The sequence below is a fragment of the Canis aureus genome, chromosome 9, assembly GCF_053574225.1.
Source record: "Canis aureus isolate CA01 chromosome 9, VMU_Caureus_v.1.0, whole genome shotgun sequence".
Taxonomy (NCBI): Eukaryota; Metazoa; Chordata; class Mammalia; order Carnivora; family Canidae; genus Canis; species Canis aureus.
The window spans coordinates 6,643,906-6,663,636 of NC_135619.1; the positions used below are offsets into that span (position 1 = coordinate 6,643,906).

At 48.5% G+C, this 19,731-nt stretch overlaps 3 protein-coding genes across 11 annotated transcripts in view; 1 reads left to right on the plus strand and 2 right to left on the minus strand.

Moving 5' to 3' along the window:
- Positions 1-5,014, minus strand: part of ACIN1 (apoptotic chromatin condensation inducer 1) — a 34,593-nt gene extending 29,579 nt beyond the window's left edge. For 5 of the 8 annotated variants that reach the window (XM_077908613.1, XM_077908611.1, XM_077908612.1 and 2 more), the window contains exons 1-4: positions 4,688-5,014; positions 3,196-3,261; positions 1,257-1,368; positions 727-846 (exon numbers count right to left, since the gene is read on the minus strand). In XM_077908613.1, coding sequence (XP_077764739.1) covers positions 727-846; positions 1,257-1,368; positions 3,196-3,261; positions 4,688-4,999 — 610 coding nt within the window. In that variant the 5' untranslated portion in view covers positions 5,000-5,014. Of the gene's footprint in view, positions 1-726; positions 847-1,256; positions 1,369-3,195; positions 3,262-4,202; positions 4,603-4,687 lie in introns of those variants that run through there. The other 3 variants (XM_077908616.1, XM_077908615.1, XM_077908614.1) reach the window with 3 other exon arrangements.
- On the plus strand, positions 4,526-8,269 carry C9H14orf119 (chromosome 9 C14orf119 homolog). 2 transcript variants are annotated; one of them, XM_077908621.1, is made up of 2 exons: positions 4,526-4,872; positions 6,931-8,269. In XM_077908621.1, the coding sequence occupies exon 2, from the start codon at positions 6,932-6,934 to the stop codon at positions 7,358-7,360; it is 429 nt and encodes a 142-aa protein (XP_077764747.1). In that variant the 5' UTR covers positions 4,526-4,872; position 6,931; the 3' UTR covers positions 7,361-8,269. The 2 variants fall into 2 exon arrangements, with proteins under 2 accessions (XP_077764747.1, XP_077764745.1); XM_077908619.1 differs by lacking the exon at positions 4,526-4,872 and adding an exon at positions 4,898-5,349.
- CIROP (ciliated left-right organizer metallopeptidase) lies at positions 7,491-15,060 on the minus strand. The gene is made up of 14 exons (XM_077908622.1): positions 13,142-15,060; positions 12,733-12,826; positions 12,592-12,643; positions 12,145-12,288; positions 11,746-11,871; positions 11,451-11,535; positions 11,159-11,304; positions 10,912-11,083; positions 10,502-10,571; positions 10,330-10,426; positions 9,954-10,226; positions 9,498-9,727; positions 9,158-9,334; positions 7,491-8,617 (listed from the first exon to the last, which is right to left on the minus strand). The coding sequence occupies exons 1-14, from the start codon at positions 13,443-13,445 to the stop codon at positions 8,410-8,412; spliced, it is 2,178 nt and encodes a 725-aa protein (XP_077764748.1). The 5' UTR covers positions 13,446-15,060; the 3' UTR covers positions 7,491-8,409.
- Positions 15,061-19,731: the final 4,671 nt, after the last annotated feature.

Here is a 19,731-nt window from a genome sequence, read left to right on the forward strand (position 1 = left end):
TATACCGTCTTAGGTAGTTTTTTTTTTTTTTTTCCTTAGGTAGTTTAGAAGATAAAAGCTGCATTTACAGATTTTTGCTTGAGATACTAAACTGGGTGCTTAATTTTTATGTGAAAAAGCTAATTTTGCTTGAACAACTCCACACAATGCATTAGAACTCCCTGTAATATGCTCATATGATATTTTGCACTGTCTCTCAGAGCACATAGCTCAATGGTAACTATATAATAATTTGATTAATGTCCATCTCCTCCCTAGGCTATACATTTCATTCAGGCAGGAACTTGTCTTTTCTCTACCATATTCCTGGTGCCTAGCATGTGCCTACCATACAACAGGCACTCAACAAAAACTTGCTGAATGAATTAATGAACTACAGCAGATACCCATTTGGGTGGTATGACTGAGTGTGCAAGAAGTAATCTATACAACTGGTGAAGAGTTATGACTGCTGCTCAATCCAGAGGCACAGGAGGTTAAAGAGGTACAGAGGAGACGAAACATCATACTGCCTTAGAAAACACTCTGAGAGGTTAACATGACACAGAGGTGAAAGCAGACTTCCAAAAGGACATAATTCCCATGACAAACAGATGTGAAGTGTCAATGTCGCAGAATTTCTCTGGGACTTCAGTGGAGGCTTAGCATGAAAGGAGGCGTAACTTACCTCCCCCCACCAACTACGCAGGATTGACAAAACAGCGCAGTGGGGAGGGAGATACGTACTGGGCGAATGTCTGCTGAGTTCCAGCTCTGGTCTCTCCAGGCTGCTCTGAAAGTCAGGAGGCAGCAGGGAAGCCACTCCCTCAGGATGGATCATCTCGTCCTCCGACTCAGCTGAAGCTTCTGCAAAGTACAGATTGGGTCGGGGCAGGGAGGGAGTGAAGGGCTCATCATGTGGGAATATGTAGGGGAGTGAAGGAAATCAAGCAAAGTCATGGGACACAGAGCATATACTAAAAAGAGCACTGTACACAGAAAAAACTCCCTGGGATTAAGAACTACCTCATTTAAAGGGTAGCTTAATTTACTTATAATTCTTCCTGTTGGCAGGAATCCTCTTCTAACAGATAGTTAAATTAAGTGTTTTCTTCCCTGACAAAAGGTAAACAAACAACTCACTTGGCTCAACTACCAAAGCAAATAAGTAGCAGTTTCAGCCTGACTTATTCCTGAAATTGCCTAGTTAAACAGGCCTATCTTACTCAGTGACAGGAGTTAAGAATGAAAAACTCCTTCTGACAGTCCGGGCTTACCTTCAAGTTCTGCAGCTTCTCGGGCTTCACGTTCCAGACGCTGCCTAAGAAGCTCCTGCTGCTTTTCCAGATACTGCTTTATAAAACTGTTCTGGCTCATTTCCTCGCCAATCTGTGTAGAAGACATGGAAAAAGAAAAGTCGAGGAAAGCAAACCAGGAAAACACAGGGAAGAAAATTTCACGGAGCAAGTCTTCCTCTTATATTTGAATCCAAGAAAGATTATCAAAATGTTTGAAGGCCCTCTTCTAAGTTTTGTTGAACCAAAATAAAGAATCCTATGATTCATAAAGGATGGCAAAGAGAGGAACCACACATAATTTCTTATTTTAAATATTTAGTTCCCAACCAGTGATGCCCAAGTAACTTAAAATCTAAATTATCTAAATATAATCTAAATCTTCCTTTTAATAATAACAAGAAAAAATACTAGTTCATACCATGTCATTTTTTGTTGATAAAAATGGTCAATCTCCACCTATCCTGGAACCATTTTGTCAAACGTCCAAAATTGAAGTACAGTAAAGGATGAAAGCAAGAGATTAAGAAAGGGGATGACTGTTCAGCTTTCAGAGTTTTAACTCTATTTTCTTTGGGTGGGAAGAAATCCTAGGTAACACTATTTAAAATCCAGAAGCTTACTTCCTTTTCCAACTTTTTTCCTGCAATACAGATTCCCACAGCATTCTTCTGTCCTTCAGTTTTCTCTTCCCAAGTCCTCCTCCCCAGAGCCTTCTTGCTTAGCAAGTCCTACTAGAACTCAAGAAAAAAATCTGAATACATATTGCTTGTTTTCAGTCCTCTTTCCCAAGCAAGGTAAATGTTTCTTTTCATCTAAAATAGAAACAGGTCTCTTGGTACTCAACGGACATTGATGAAGTATGGGTTGCATGTATTAGAAAAGATAAGCATTTGCTGCAAAAATCCTAGGTTAATAAAAGCAAAGCTTCAAAGACTAAAATGCAATGAACAAAAGGAATATAATCACAAACTGATTAACTTATGTAGTTTATCTTAAACCTATTCTTAACTAAACATCTGTAAACTTACTAGATTATGATATAGCTTAATGAAGTGGCAACAAGGGACTAGGAAGGCTCTCTTGTTTTTCCACAGTATCTTGGGACTTCATCTAGTACCAGAGCTGCACAAAACTGCACTAACAAAGCCCTGGATTTTCCTTTATGTACGTAACACACTATAATGAGGCAATTTTAAGAGCTGAAAATGATCTTATGAGGTCACACAGTCTAAAAGTTTCACTTTTTTAAACTGTGGAATGATTTCTAAAGAAATCTTATGCTGAAACTCAATATACATAACAGATAAAAATAGATCTAATTTAGTTAAGAGGGGAGTATAAAGCTATGTACACAGTCCAATGCCTTCTCGTGTTATACATAGGAACTGAAGGACCCAGGACCTCCAAAGGTTAAATTTCTGCCCTAAGTAACCAAGGAATTAATGATGTTTGGGAGTAAGTGCATAGTTAGCATTAACACTGGTAATGGCGGGTAATTTCCAAAGGATTGAATTCTTGGAAAATCTTTGTCAACACCAGACTTCTTGATCAGCAAGTATTTCCTTACACTGCCCTATTGATTGTCTACTTCTTATCTACTACATTCAAAGACATCAACTACTTTTCCCAAATCAATGGCAAATAAATGACTTTGGATTCTTGTACTATACTTAATCAACTGGAGTCCCATCTTTCTGCACACATCATTGCAAGTATCAGAAATTAACTAACAGCTCTTCTAATTCAGTTCTGGAATTCTCTATTAAAATTCAACTGTTCCTGGTATGAGGACATTTCCAACCCAGGGAACTTAGGAAAACACCAGTGAGGAATTAAGCATCAAATATACATCATTATGTCCTTCAATAGGTCTGTGCATCAAAAGAGCCCACCCTAGCTAACGAACCTTTTTTCTTACCTGGGAATTTGGCTGGAATGCAGCATGGGGTGTTGAGTGTTTCTGTAAATTTTCTAGCATTAGAGCCTGGTACAGAGAAGGGCAAAAGTCAGAAACTAGGGGAAACCGCCCCCCCCCCCCAATCCCTCCCCAAACTCTTCATTGAATGCAATGACTAACCATACACAGTTAAACTGTACTCTTTTCCCAGGGACCTAAAAGCCCTTTAACTAATACTGTTCTCATTCATCTTCAGAAGACCCTTAAACATAGCCACCATTACTGCTCTCAAATGTACAAATGTAAAATGCAGGCACATGGAGAAAATCAAGTGACCTGGCTATGTAATAAAATCAGTTACAGTGACAGAACCAGCACTACAGTCCCTATTATCTTCTATACTTCTGACTAATGCCCCTTCTAAATCTGGCCATGCAGGTAAAATGACTTCAAATACTCAAGTCAGCTTCAAATACAGGAAACCAACATAGGGCTGCTGGTTTTGGCTTGATTGAATTACTTGCTCAGTTACCCAGGACTAGATCTACTTGAATGAACTTGTATTGTTTCCAACAGAGTGGCATGTAGATTTATCAACTCTATAAAAATTTCAAAAGGGAGGCTATAGCACAAAATGACCACAGACTCTAAATTATGGCTGACCCAATCCACATACACAAAACCTTCAGCTTCTGTAGAGGCAACGGTCTGTCAAACTAACCCTTGATCCAACCCAGCACTAATATGTACTAGAGGCCATGTATTCTAATTAACCCCCATTTAAGACCAAGACATCCTCCTCTTCCCACCGTTTACACCAAATCTATACACACAAATCCACCCACCTCATGACGATCCCACCCTAAGCTACTCAAATCGATTCAAAACGCCCAACATATACCAACCTGCCCCCTCTCTCATCAATATTCACCAAACTCTTATCCGCCCAAATTGCTTCTGGATGCCCTATAAATTATACACCCCTCTATAACCGAGTCCCTTCAAATCAAGGTTTCTCTTTATCTCACCTCCTGATCTAATCAGGCAGACATTTTACTCTACATCCCGATCCTATTCTTCCGGACACCGACAACCACCCCATTCACCCCTCCGCCCAACTGTACCCCTAACTCCGACCCAGCCCAATTCGCCCCCCTCAGGCCAGCTACGCCGGTGGTAGTAGTGGGATTTAACTCCTTCTGCAGCGCATGCGCCGAAACCACAGACACAAACAAGGAGGGGGTGGGGGAAGGAGGAAGGAGCTTAAGACACTCCGAGAGAGTAGCGCGCACCCTCCCATTTTGGGCTCGCGCCGCTGCCGTTAAGGCGGGAACCGGCGCTATCTCTATTCCAGCGCGAGCCTCACCAACCACCGTGCGCGCGGATCCGGAGGCTCGCGCTGGCGGCCTGAGCGAGCTCGCGCGGAGCCCGGACACTGCGCCTGCGCCGCGGCAGAGACCCGTCTCTACCGGGTCCGCTCCCCTCCGACACCCCGGCAACGCCGACTTCTCACCCCTTTGAGCCGCTTGACCAGGGCGCTCTTCTGCCCGCTCTTCGCTAGGCCTCGCTGCTCCAGTGCGGCCTTCAGGTCGGTCACCCGCAGCGCCTGAAGAGGCTTCCCGTCCAGAGTCACCTCCTCCAGCTCCGCCATCTTGCGTGAGGTACTCGGGTCCGTCCCGACGGCTTCGGGCATCTTCGGTAATTTCCGCCAACGCCCTTGGAACGTACCGAGTTGACCCCGCCCACTGCCATAGTCAACCCCTCGATTACCACTCAGAACTCCCCGGGTTCCTCCGGAACTGCTCGGGTGTTTCCGTCTCCACATCGGCACCAATCAGTTCTTTCCCTCCTCCCAGCCGCGCCCCCCCCACCCTCTGCTTTCAGAGCTCGGTTATTTTCGTCGTACCGAGGCTTTGAATCGGATGTATTCGGAAGCCTTCGACTCTGGCATAACAAAATCGGAGTTGCTCGGCTCTCCCCGAACCTACGGCTGGGGCGCTGAGGCGCTGGGGCGCTGAGGCGCTTGGGTGTTTGGGGCTGGCCCGGGGCCGGAAGTGCGTGGGCTGCCGGGCTGGCCCTGCTTAGGGTTTTCAGGAAACATGGAAGCGGCGGCGACAGTTGGAATTTAAGCATCTCTGTGACGGTCTCCGGGTTCCCTGTGAGAGGAAAGGGGAGGTAAGCGCAGTAGAAGCCCCCCCCTGGGCCGGGTCAGACTCGGTGTTTGCGGGTTACCCAGGTAGGGCCCAGTTGCCGTCCTGCTGCCAGTCCAGCTGCCGCCTCCCCATTTCCGAATCCCCGCCACTCCCATCCAAGACTACGTTGCTCTTTGGGTCCTTGGATGCCGGGCCACCTGGCCTCCAGAGCGGGCAAGTGGCAGCACCGTGTCTTTGGGCCCAGACTGTGAACGAAGTCATAATCCTTGAACTTGAGTTTGCTGTGGGGGCCATGTCGCAAGACTCGGCAAAAGTTTTTCCTTACTTTTAAGGAAGAGAATAAAGTTAAGAGAATAAAGTTCCTTAAGGAGGAATTGCTTCTTGTAGGGCCGCTGTGAAAAAGGCAGTCTCGGACTGTTTGGGTACTGAACTGATTGATGTTAATTTTAAGTATAGGGTTTCCTTTCCTTGTCACTGCAAATACTCCCAGATTGCCGCAGAACAATAAAATAGGTCACCGATAAGTAGTTTAAGGTTTTCATTGTTAGAAATTCAAACTGGCGAGCTCGAAACCTATTCAAGTGGTCTCACCTTCTATTTGCGTTACTGATGCAAATCAGTGGCAGGGCATCAATGAGTATTTTACTTTAAACTTTAAGGAAAGTGTGCAAAGACCTCAATTGCCCTACATCTACAGCAGTGTGACACTTGTTAGGGTCCTAAGCTACCAAATTAACTAGACATTTTCCAGTTTGGAATAAACTGGCTTCTATTTTTTCTTACTGTGTTTTATTTTGGGTAAGGCACTTACTCTGGTCTTCAGTTTTTCCTGGTGCTTTACTGGAAATGTAAGGAAGTAATGGATGTTATGACGTTCTTGGCATATTTCAGAGGCTATATGCACATTACAAAGAAGACTTTCTGGGACACCTGGGTGGCTCAGCGGTTGAGTGTCTGCCTTTGGCTCAGGACCCGGATTGAGTCCCGCATCAGGCTCCCTGCAGGGAGTCTGCTTCTCCCTCTGCCTGTGTCTCTGCTTCTCTCTCTGTGCCTCTTGTGAATAAATAAGTAAAATCTTAAAAAACAAAACAAACAAAACACTCTTTCCATCATGTATGATTTCTTTTCTTCTCTCACTGTTGATAGCTCTGGAATGATTAACATCTAGGTCCAGATTGGCTGCATGTACTAGATTTAAAAATGTGTTCCTTTTTTCTTTTTTAAGATGAGACGCACCAATGTTAATCACTGTTTGTCTTTTTTTTCTTTACTCAACCTGGAACATAAAAGTAGGCCAGAGAGAATGAGCAAGAAATGTGTAGATTATTTTTAGATTCTTTATAAGAATAATGGAGAGAAGCAGTCTTTGGGGAGAGTGATGGTTTCAAAAAGAGGAAGGTTAGCAAATGTGAAATTAAGTTATTCTTGAGTGACCTCTCTAAGGTAATTGGATAATAACCAGTATGAAGTACCCTGTTGTGTTCCTGTAAATTGGTGAAAAGTAATTTTATCTGTAGATGCTGATTGTGATAAGATTCCTTGTTGGGAAGTTGTGTTTTGTTACTTTATCTAGAGAATATATAACGGTGCTTTTATCTTTCAGGATGCCGCTGGAATCATCTTCCTCTTCAGTGCCACTATCCTTCCCTCCTCCTCTACCCTCAGTACCAGATAGTATTACTAACTCTTCCCCACCCCCAATGTCTTACATCACTTCCCAGGAGATGAAGTGTATTCTTCACTGGTTTGCCAGTTGGTCAGGTCCCCAGCGTGAACGTTTCCTACAGGACCTGGTAGCTAAGGCAGTGCCAGGAAAATTACAGCCACTGCTGGAAGGGCTGGAGCAGCTTAGTGTGTCTAGAGCAAACCGACCACCTTGTATCTTTGAGTGCCAGCTACGTCTTTGGGATCAGTGGTTTCGAGGTTGGGCTGAGCAGGAGCGCAATGAATTTGTCAGGCAGCTGGAGGTCAGTGAGCCAGACTTCGTGGCAAAGTTTTACCAAGCAGTGGCTGCTACAGCTGGTAAAGACTGATGGACATTAAAATCAAAGAAGATAATCACAGCGATGGAGCCACAACTTTACTGTGAGAACTTCGGATGTGTCGCTTAAAGGTCTAGGGATGGTATTCCAATCAGCTGATTGAACTTGTTGACCTGTACAGGCTTGATTATATCTTTGGAGGTGGGGGAAGGGCAAAGGAAGAGAGAGAATCTTAAGCGGGATCCATGCCCCGCACTGAGCCTGATTTAAGCGGGCTTGATTTCACAATCCTGAGATCATGACCTGAGCCAAAATCAAGAGTTGGATGCTTAACCGACGGAGCCACCCACGTGCCCCAAGCCTTGGTTATTTCAATGTTAACAGCCTATCAACTGGACTGCTCACATCATTGTTTTCCATCCAAGTAAATCCAGTCTGCCTCCTCGCTTGCTCCTTTCTACATATCAGACTCTGAAGAATTCCGTGGCTTCTTTTGCAAGTATAATGAGAGGGAACCTACACATTATAACTCAAGCATAAAAAAAAAATAACTCAAGCATATTGCTGGCCCATGGGGGCTTTTAAGTAAAGCTTTCCTACTCCAGAAGCAGGAGAGAAGGACAATAAAAGGTCATGTTTTTATAGTTTAACTGGATTCACATGGTTGGTTTCACTGCCCTTTCCAGATTCTGGCATAATTGTGTGACATGCCAACTATTAGCTTTCCTAGTGATGATTTTGTAAAATTATGAAAAAATCAGGAGAGGGAAACAATTAGTTACTCCTTCCACACTGATGTTTGTTTGAATCCAAATAGCAATGACTTCTAAAGTATATGTGATATTCTTGGAGCTGGTAACATTCCTATTCTGTAAGTTTGCTCTGTGATATGAAAACAAGTGACACTCTATAGGTTAAAGGGTTTATTTTTTGTATCAAAATAAAGAATCCTCAGAACCATGTCTCTAGCTCTTTTTCATTACAAGGCTAGTATAGAGGTGATACCTAGAGAAAGGCATTCTGAGAAAAGGTAGACTTGGCATGCAGTTGTCTTCCAAGAAATAATCTGCCCTGTCTACCCTGTCATGCTTTGGGTAACATCACACCTCCCTTATTCCTCCAACTGGGTCTCTTGTGTCTTGGAGCTCTGGTGAATGGTGAGGGGCAGATGGTGCCACCCGAAGAGTAGCTCGTTTCTGATAAGCCACGGTTCCCAGTGCACCCACCAGGATAAGCAGTGTTAGGCAGAGTCCCATGGACAGTGCAAGATGGGTCACGGAGGGATTATGGTCCAAGGTAGCCAGCAACCTAGGAACATAGAGGTAATATTTGGCTTGGAATAATGCCCAGGCTTGGAAGGTGAAGGGCTTCACCTTTATCATAATACACAGAGCTCATGAAACCTTGCTTCATCCAATCGGTAAGCTATAAAGGAAATCAGAGGAATATAGAACCTGAATGTAGGAAAAAGACCAAGATCCAAGTCTCCTAGAAAAGAAGAGGAAAAAAAAAAAAATCCCAGTCTCCTAGCAAACTTAAGTTGTTAGAAGCTAACCTGGCAGTGAGGGAAATGATTTAAGGGAAGAGTTAGACTACGGTGTTTGGCTAGCTAGACATGGTGCCCCATTAGTACTTAAGGAAGGAAGAGGACTAGGATCCCTATGTCCTAGAGATGAGGAACTCCATTACTGTGGTGGGAAGGGTGTCCCATAGTGATAGACCTGAGGTCATCACATTAGTTTTCTGAAATAACCCTGTTTAGGACCTACATAGGAGTGAGTGCTTAATGCAATTTCAAACATCTGGACTCCTGGATTTGAAAGAAAACTACTTGGAATATTGTCTTACTTGATGTGTTCTGTGGTAAAGCTGGCTCCTCCATAGTGTACTTCTAGGGGTTTCTGGAGAGTCAAGGTCAGGGCCCTGTGTAGCATACCAACTGAAGGCCCTCGGCAGCCAGATGACTTCCACATGTACACGGTGAACACTAGGCTAGCAGTAATGGAGGGGCTGTGGAAATAGCACCTATAGAGACATTTGGATCTCTTAAGGGAGGTAGAGTCCCTGGAAGAGTAACTCCTGAAACAGGTACAGGCTTAGGAGTGGGAGTTGAAGAGTTGTTCAGTAACCCACTTATGCAGTTCCCTTGGCCCACTGTATGAATCCTCAGCCTGTACTATCCCTTTACCTGCTGGCACCGCCTCTGCTCACCAGGGCCTGTAGTAATGCTTCAGTCAGCTCTTCGAGCTCTCCCTTCCCCATGGAGTCGCCAGGGGGCCCAGCTAATTGTAAAGACAGCTGGAATAACCCATCTTGGATCGGAAGACTCACAGGTGGTGAAGTAACAGTGCTGGTACCTACGTTAGTTTGACACAGTCGACCCCGGGGACAGAAGAGAAGACCATAGTACCCAGGTATCTGCAAGGAAATACATAGCAGGGTATAGTTTTGATCATAATTGCTCAAGCCCTCCTTCCCAGGAAAAAGTACAGCCTAGGTCAGGGTCATGGACTCAGTGGGTACCTGGTAAAAAAAAAAAAAAAAAAGAATGAACATCGAAATAGGTTGGATAGTACCACTGTACAAGCACTTCTAAACTTCCTTTTGCCAATGTGCTGCATAGCTTTTCACTTACGATGCCCACCTGAATAGCTTTTCCAGGAAGGCATGAGGCCCATGGTGATCCCTCTGCCTGCACCTTGTATGCTCCTCTCTCTGTGCATTGATGTAAGTAGCAGCGGCCAGTGAGCTCTGCTTCCTTCAGGTATGGGCTCTGAGAGGGATGCCTGGTCTTGGCCTCATGGAACAGTGGTGAGGTGATGTTGGCAAGGAAGCAACGACTCTGGGAATGGTAGATTTCCCCATGGAGGTTCTCTGCCCCCAGTGAGAATCCGTTTTCCTTCTTCCAGCACTCACTCTGAAGGGCGGGGCAGGAGGCAGAAAAATGTTTGCCTAGATGCCTTGGAAGTTGACTCTGCTCTGGGCCCACTCAGTTTCACTCTATTCTCTAGTCATCTCACCCCATTGGCCAAGGGCTTGTACATGCGGCAGCCTTCCAGCATGGGGTCAGAGGAACAGCTTCCCTTGTCCAGATGCAGGTAATGGCAGCCCACTCCGCTGTGGGGAAGGGATGGCATCTGACACTAGGGTCTCTGACAGCTGTACAGCCCCTCAACCATGCAGCACTCATACCTGCCAGTACAGAAGAAGTCTGAGGAGCCAGCCCCACACGTAGTCACCAGGCCAAATTCCAGGCCAGCTCCTACTTGAGAGACAGGAAGAGAGAGAACCCTCAGAACAAAGCTGGGGCACCTGGGTGGCTCAGCAGTTGAGTGGCTGCCTTCGGCTCAGGGCGTGATCCTGGAGTTCCAGGATTGAGTCCCACAGCAGGCTCCCTGTGAGGAGCCTGTTTTTCCCTCTGCCTGTGTCTCTGTCTCTCTGTGTGTCTCTCATGAATAAATAAAATCTTAAAAAAAAAAAAAAAAGAACAAATGATGCCCCAAGCATCCCTCACACCAGCAGATAATCCCTCCCAATCTCTCTCACTACCCCCAAACTGACTCAGGTCACGAGGGCCCCTCTGCCATTCTCCTTGTTCTCACCCTGGCCCCACAACAGCTCCTGTGCAGCGCTGTGATTGACTTGGTACCAGCCAGAATCTCTGAAGGCAGCGAGAGTGATTGGATCAAGTCGAGTGCGCCGGGCACCATCGAAGGTAGCAGTCATTATAGAACCCTGGAGCATTCGGGCCTCCCAGTGTGAAGACAAAGGGCCCTAGGGAGGAGGTAGCTGGTTGCCACCTGTCTACTCCTCGTTCCTTCCAGCACCCCCAGGTGTTCTCATTCTCACCTCTTCTTCCAAGGGAACACCCAATGAAGTCCCTGTCACTCCCAAGTGTTTGGCCAGGCTGTGGCTAACAGTTGGGGTGGTTAGAAGCAGCTGTCCCCACTCATCTCGCCGTGTCACTTGTTGCCTTGTGGAACAGTTCTCCCTAACTGAGCACAAAAAGCGAAGAAGGCAATATGAGAAGAGGAAGACTTAGGAAGGGTAGAGCAGCACCGGAAGGAAGGAGTTGGTGGGATGGTAGTGATCCCCTCTTGTTGACATCGTAGGAAAGCTTGCCCTCACTCCTCTCATTTACCGCTGGGTCCTGAGGGGCAATCCCGCCACTTCTTGAAGAGCTGTCCGGAGAAACCCAGAGCATGGAGCAATTCGTGTAGTGTGACCTAAGGACAAATGACTGCAGGGTGAGGGGGGTGGGGGAGGGAGCAGATTGACTAGCCACTCTCTAGTCCCTCTGCCCAATCAGCTCTTCTTAGAGTTGAGGCAGCTTCTCCTCCAATCCTTAGTAGATTCTTCCACTCCAGCGGAAGCTGAGTGACCTGCCCCCTTCCCCCAACCTGTTTGCGCCTTTCTATTCATCATGCAGCAGTCACCATGACGATGTCACGATGGCTGAGGCTGGGGCTGGTGAGATGCTGGGCGCAGTAGACAATGGTGCCAGCAAGGGGTCTGTCTTCTGAGTCCAGCTGGCAGCAGGCAGCATAGGCTATGACAGAGGGCTGTGGATGGGCCAGGACAAGGTAGATGGGAAGCAGGGAAGTGGGGTACACAGAAGAGATCTTCCTGAAAGTGGACATCCCGGGAACTCAGCAAGGATAGTACCAAGGGATGGCTCGAAGGGGCTTAGCTCCCACCCGAATTTCATCAACATGACCAAGTCACCTCAAATAAGGACAACTTAATTAAAACTGCCTTTGTGCTCCCTTCCCCTCCCCATGATACTTAAGATTAAGAGAGGCAGAACAGGGAAAAAGATTTGATTAGGGTCTTACCTCTCCATGGCACTTGGAAGTGTGGGCCACCAACACATACAGGAGAAAATCAGTGTCTTGGACCCCAGGCCCATCTGGCTGGACCAGTTGTGGGGGACCCTGCTCTGGCCACAATGCATAACCACGGAGATGGGCATCAGGGATCTGGCCCGGAGTGAAATGAAACATCTAGCTTAGCAGGTGAGGACAATAGGAAACGGTACTGGGAGTGAGGAGTGGACAGTCTTTATCTTTAGTCGGCCTTAGGGTCATTTAGGCAGCTGGTCAGAATAGGGACTCCTGCCCACTCCCCCCCACCCCCCATTTAATAAATTGCCTAGGGGAGAAGGGGCTCAGGAATTTACATTTGTTAGGAAGCACTTTAAGTGACTTTGGTGCTAATGGTCTTGGAGAAGACTAGGCAGGCTGGAGATCTTCAGATCCCCAAATCTGAGAAATTGCCCTCACCTTTGCCCCCAGGCAAGTCTCTCCCTTGTACTCTGGGTTTAAGAGGCTGCATCTGCCAAGAATGAATATCTGTAGGTGAGCTGGAGACATTTCTGTGCCCCTAAAGAGTCAGTATATACATTTTCAAGGGCATGAACTCACCTGTGATAGTTTGGGGTGTCCGGGTCCCCCCAGACAGCATGGCAGTACTGTGCAGGGTCTCGACTCAGAAGCAGGGGGCCTTGCACTGGAGGAACTTAAAAAGATAAGCGGTTGGGATCCCTGGGTGGCTCAGTGGTTTAGTGTCTGCCTTTGGCCCAGGGCCTGATCCTGGAGACCCGGGATCGAGTCCCACATCGGGCTACCTCCAGGGAGCCTGCTTCTCCCTCTGCCTGTGTCTCTGCCTCTCTCTCCGCGTCTCTCATGAATAAATAAATAAAATGTTTTAAAAAAAAAAAAGATAAGTGGTCAATTTCCCCTCAACATCTTAAGAGTTCCTTTTCTCTGGTTGTCTTCCCCCCCTAGCCCTTTGCTTCTCAGCCCTCCCTGCCTCCTTCTAATCTCCAATCACCTGCGAGGACCCCTTGGAGTTGCTGAGTGGCCTGTCTGGCTGCAGCCAGGGCCAGGGCTTGGGGTCCCCCTCTTATTTCGGCTCCCTCAGGATCCCAAGCTCCGGCTGATGCAGGATCTCTGATATAGCAGATTCGGATTCGCAGGGGTTGGGGATCACGGGAACCAGGGAGGGTGAGGGAGGAAGAGTGGAAGTTTGGGGCAAGTTGGGAGAGATGGGGCCTGAGAAGGGTCACAGACTTCTGTGTCTCATCATGTAGGCATCTGCTCACGACAGTCCCCAGGAGCAGCAGCAGCAGCAACATCTTGCAAGTGTTCCTCCGTAACCTGCGCTGGATCCTGTCTTCTTCTTTCTTCCCCACCTTGCTCACTTCTGGTTTCCCTCTCTTTACTATCTCTCTCCATACCCTCTCCACCACTCTTGCTTATTTTTCAAGATTTCAAGATGTGGAGTGTTGTTGACAAAATCTACAGTTCCCTCCAGGAGGTCAGCTGTAAACCACAAGGACCAAAGCTGCCTCCTCCTGGGGGTGCCAAAGGTGGGGAAGCTGTGTGTGTGTGTGTGTGTGTGTGTGTGTGCACAGCGTGGTGAGGGCAGAGGGGGCAGTGTTATTCCCAAAGCCTCAACTGATCTTTACCAAGAGGAGCCTGCCTCATCCAGGAATCTCTCCTAACCCTTTTTCTTTTCTTTTAAAAAGGATTTTATTTATTTATTCATGAGACACACAGAGAGGCAGAGACACAGGCAGAGGGAGAAGCAGGCTCCATGTAGGGAGCCCAATGCGGGACTCGATTCTGGGACTCCAAGATCACGCCCTGAGCCCAAGGCAGGCGCTCAACCACTGAGCCACCCAGGCGTCCCTCCTAACCCTTTTTCATCTCTCATCCCAATTCCCCTCTTTCTGAGCAGACAACCTTGGAACCTTCCCAGAACTAAAAAGTTGGTATTAACATAATGGTGTGAGGGGGTCGCTCTGTGCTTCATAGATGCCTACTTACCTCATTGGAGATGGGTGAGCATGCTTCTGCATGTTCCTGGCCCCTATATCAGGACTGGGTGGACTCTAACTAACTGAAAGACCTTCAGGCACCTCCCCCATCTGTATAGGGCACCTAGTAGGTTCTCAGCAAATACATGTTGGCTGATTGACCACCTCCTAGGAAAGACTGCTGTGTTAGCTCTGTGAAGCTTCAAAGAACCACATATATAGGCATGCTGGGAGGGAAAGTCACCTCTTAAAATGGACATTAATAGAATATGTGCAAAGATGTTCTCACCCAGCTCTTGGAACCCCCTGTTTTCTTTGCTCATGCTGTGCTTTCACATCCTGTTTCCCCTGCCTGGACACTCCGCCTTCCCTGCCTGCCTGGCTAATTCCTACCTTCCCTATAATTACTTTGGGAAGCCTTTCTTACTTAACACCTCCTGCCCAAATTCCACACTTGCCAGATGGGAGGGAGCCCACTTCACAGGAGGGGCTTCTCTCCTCCTCTTCTGCAATAATCACTGGCTTGGCGGCTCTCCCTTCACATCCTGCACTCCTTCAAGGCAAACCTGCTTCCCGGCTAGCTTTGTAGCCACAGCGCTCGCTCGGCACGGTCAAGAGGGCCTAGTTATCAGTTTGTGGATGAAGGAGCAGACCCAAACCCCCAGTCGCTTAACTTTTGAGGAAACAGGTCAGGGGTAAAATGATGGAAAGCAACACAGCTAATTAGTTACAGACAGGCTAAGAGTTTACAGAATGGCTGCTGACTTCCTAGGGAGGCTGGATTTTATACCTTGATATACCAGACCTGTGGCTGGAATGGCCAGTTACAAGGGAGGCAGCCAAACACTGGAGCCAGACCAACTCTGCCACTTTCCACCTAGGTGACTATGGTCGAATGCCTTCAGGTGCCCATTTGCAAAAGACAGGTGATTGTACTTACCTGACCAGGTTGCTTTGAGGAGAAAGCAAAGACTTTAAGGGTCATCTGGGCGGCTCAGCTGGTTAAATGTCTGACTTGATCTTGGGGTCATGAGTTCGAGCCCCACATGGGGCTCCAATCTGGGCACGGCGCTCACTTAAAAAAAAAGAAGTTTGTAAAGCCCTGAGAACAGTGTCCGTTGCGTTCATGATAAAATACCAAGTCACATCACTTTCAACATGGACATGTGTATAAATCTTTAGGGGACTCTTGTTCTTTTTCTAAGACAAACCTTCTTCTCCACGTGTCATATGCCTCTTTTTCCCTTTTTCCTGGCTGGGTGTCCAGATTGGGGGGGACCCCTCTGGGTCAGGATTGGCCCAAAGGAATCTACATCTGTGGGGCTCGCCTCAGGTTTTCGCCCCGCAGCCGTCACGCCTAATGCTTTGCTGCCCCCTTGTGGCCGCTGCGTGGAGGGTGCGCCGCTTCCAGGGCAGGGGTTTCTCCGGTTCTTCACACATGCGTGCAGAACTTCATACCTCCCAACAGAAACAGCACAAGAAACACCTCGTGTTTCTTCTGCTGGAATATCTCTCTCCTGACTTTGCCTGGCAAATTCTTCCTCGTCTTTCCAGAGCCAGCTGCGAGGGTCTCTGCCTGCTGAGATTTCTTTTTTACTCCCCTCTGAGCAGAGGTGGTTTGCATCGCCTCTGTCATCCAATAGCTGTTCTTTCACATCTTTCAAGTGGCGCTTATTATATTCTCCTGACATTTATTTTTGTGCTTGTTCCCCTGCTAGACTGTGGGCAGGGGCTGAGTCTGATTCGCCTGTGCCTCTTTGAAGAGGTGTTAAGTAGGCACAGAGGGATGATGGAGGTGGGAAGGTGGCTGGGAGGAAAGAGAGGAGGTAAGGAGAGAGGGTGAGAATAACAGTTATTTGAGCATTCTCTTTGTGCCCAGATATCTTGCAAGCACTTTAAAGATTTTATTTATTTATTTATTTATTTATTTATTTATTTATTTATTTGAGATAGAGTGAACAAGAGAGTGAACACAAGAATGGGCAGGGGCAGAGAGAGAAGACTCCCTTGCTGAGCAGGAAGCCCGATGTGGGGCTCTATCCCAGGACTCTGAGATCATGACCTGAGCCAAAGGCAGATGCTTGACCCACTGAGCCCCCCAGGCGGCCCCTAGCAAACACTTTAGACGTGTATTCCTTTCGGCAACCTTCCACGGTAGGTATGATTATAATTACCCCAATTTTACAACCAGGGCACAGCAAAATTAGGCAGCATGGGTAGGTGCCCAATGTGGAGTTCAACCCACCATGCCTCCCATTGTGTTCTCAAGGGCACAGCATGGAGGGTAAAGGTATGATCTCAGAGGAACAGAATGAAAAAGAGGGGGGTGGGGACGACAGGTGGAGGCAGGAGGGAAGAAGCGGTAGGAAAGGATGAGGTGGGGCAACCACAGAGCAAAAGTGGAGAGGACGGGATGGGATGAGGTGAGATGAGGGTGCAGACGGAGGAGATTAGGTACATGGAGTGAGGATGCTAAGGAGGAAGAGGAGGAGGTGGAGGCAAGCTAGGATGAAGACAGGGTGTGGGAGAGGATGGTGGTGAGCAAAGCATGTCTTGGCGGTGTCATTGCTCATGTGGATGCTCCATCCAGCATCCTGACCTCTCAGTTCCTTCGCTAGCCTGTCTTGAACATTCTTCATTCCACTTTAGTAAGCCACTCCTAGGAGCCTTATCATCACCAGAGGCTGCAGCACCTATGAAATAACTGAATCGAGCATCATGCTCTCTGATATGATCTCCTTTCCTTACGGTTTGTTTGCTCAAGCCGTTCCCTGCAGCTGTTCTAGGGGCTCATGGAAGAACCGCTGGCCATTCCTGTCTTTTCGTTTTCCACCTTGGGTTTCAGGCTCATCACCAAATCCCTCCTTCAAAAGTGCCCCCCACTCCTCTTCACTGTCTGCCCTCTGCATCCTGCCCCCCAAGCAGCTAAGGACCACTGAGGGTGGTCCCCAGAGAGGTCAGCCTGTTGTCACTCTGTTGTCATCACTGACTTCAACAGGGTGCTCTCAAGTCAGAAATCTCAGTCCTGGAGCATCTGGATGGCTCAGTGTTTGAGTGTCTGCCTTTGGCTCAGGTCGTCATCCAGCAGTCCTGGGATCGAGTCCTGTATCAGGCTTCCTGCATGGAGCCTGCTTTTCCCTCTGCCTGTGTCTCTGCCTCTGTGTGTGTGTGTGTGTGTGTGTGTGTGTGTGTGTCTCATGAATAAGTAAATAAAATCTTTAAAAAATATTTTAAAAAAGGAACAAAATCTCGGCCCCCGGGGTCTAACACCTTTAAGCCTGCTCCTCAGGCTGCTCAGTGGCTGGCAGTTCCCTCAAGTCCCGGTGAGGTGGAGACAGAGCCATTAGGCAGAAGTGGCACCGCCTGCTGCATCCGGCCTGGGGGTGCATCTATCCTTGCTGCAGTCCCTTCTGTTTTCTTCGAGGACAGGAAATGTCCTTTTCTTTTGGGAGATGGTTCCTCCCTCTCATGCTCTGGATTCCACCATCCGGAGATGTGGCCTCAGTCCCCCTCTGACTTGGTCTCCAGCCCCAGCCTCTGTCAGTGACCAGGAAGGGCCTGCCCGGGGACTTCATATGTATTTCTGTGCTGGGAACCCACAGAAGTCTGCGCCCAGTGTGACTCCTTACCTCTTAGACATCTGTGTGGCACTTCCTCAAAGACGCCTCATCGGACCTTCACCATTAAGTCAGGTGCCCTGATTATAACATCCGTCCCATGCACCCCTTTACTTTGGCCACATAAGCACAGCCTGTTTGGAATTATCAATTTATTGTGCATGTCTGTCCCTGTCATGGCTCTGTAAGCCCCATGAGGGCAGGGACTGTTCTCCTTGTTCACCCTGTAGCTTCTATAACAAGCAAAGTGTCCAGCCTGGAGTAGGTGTTATAAGTAGTTTTTGAGCAAATGAATATGGGAATGGGTGTGTTGTGGAGACAGGAGGGATGAGCAGGGAGGGAGGGTGGGGATGGGAGGTAGAAAGTGAAAAGAGCTGATGGCTAGTGTGGGGAGAGGGCAGTAATGAGGATGAGGTGTGGAGAGGTGAGGTTAGGGGTGGAGGGGAGAAGCAGGGAGGGGAGGACCAGGCAGAGGCATCTCTGTGCTGGGCCTGAGTGAGGCTGCCAGACCCTGAGTGGCTTCCCAGGAGCTCTGTCTCTTAGCCATGCTGCTTGAGAGGTTTGGAGGCCCAGCCCTGGGGCGGGGCTAGACTTTATCTTGGGGCGCAGCCCTAACCTCAGATGGTGACAGAGTGGGAGCGAGCAGGGGTTTTGCAAACCGTCCCGATTGCAGCAGGCCGGCTGCTCACTCTGGACGGCGGGTGGGGCCTGGGCTTATCTCCCCAGCGCAGCCCTAACCTCAGATGGTGACAAAGCGGGAGCGAGCAGGCGTTTTGCAAACCGTCCCGATTGCAGCAAGGTGGGATGGCCTGGCCAGGGGCAGCAGTGCTAGGTGTGGGGGGCAACAGAGGTTTGAGCAGTTTGGGGCCTTGGAGCAAAGTTTGGCTTGTGGGGTGTCAGAGAGCCATTCTGTGTGCAGCCTGCCTCTACCTACCTCAGATCTCTGTTTCTATAAACCAAAGGGGAAGGCCGGAGCTCTGTAGGTGGGGCTCTCCCTGGTGGAAAGCCTGCTTTTTCCCAAGTCCTAGGACCCTTCTGCTACTCCAAAAGTCAGAATTGACAGCCAGTTGCAGCCATTTTGCTCTAAAAATGCCCACTCCATCTCCAGCAGGGTAGCTTCAGGGAACTCTTTCCATGCCACTGAAGTTTTTTCTGGGCCCAGGCCTGCTTATAGTACCCATTCACCGACAGGCCAGTCGGGAGTCCTGTCCAAGTCAGACCATCCCTACTTGGGAAGAGTGCAGGAAAGGAGAAGTGTGTTTGCTGGGGGCCGGCGAAGGGGAGGTGCACAGGCCCTCAGCCAGCCTTGGTTATGGTTGCTTCAGGATCTCCCATACAGCCCCCTGCATCCCATAGCCCCCTCCCTGGCTGGCCCAGGGTAGGGGTGGAGGTGAAGGGGCCCCTTTCCACCCCCACAACCCCAACCGGGATCTTGCAACACCGGGATGGGGGCCCTGGGGGCCCAGGCGTGTGGCAATCCATGGAGGGTGGGGTGGGGAGGTGTGCACCAGCAGGGGAGCAGCTTTCACAAGCAGCCACTGCAGGACTGACCTTGGCTGGCTCACCTTGGGCAGCTTCCTCTCTCTTCCCGGTATCACCAAATAGCCTTCCTTCTCAGAGAGAGAGGCAGAGACACAGGCAGAGGGAGAAGCAGGTCCCTGTGGGGAACCTGATATGGGACTTGATCCTGGGACCCCAGATCTCACTACCTGAGCTGAAGCCCCAATCACTGAGCCACCCAGGTGCTCCCCTGCTTGTTTATTTGGTTTCCCCAAATGAAGTAATTAGTGAATTTTCTGAAGGTGCTTTGTAGAGGCGTGAAGGAAGGGTTTGGGGGAAAGCTGCAAGGAATGATGAAGTAACTGGCTAGCTCCATTACTGCGCCTGAGGCCAGAGGGCAGGGATCTTGTGAGAGGAGGCAGTGGAGGGTGCCCGTCCCTGACAGGAGAGAGCTGGGGGAGAAGCACTCGAGTTGACCCTCCTGC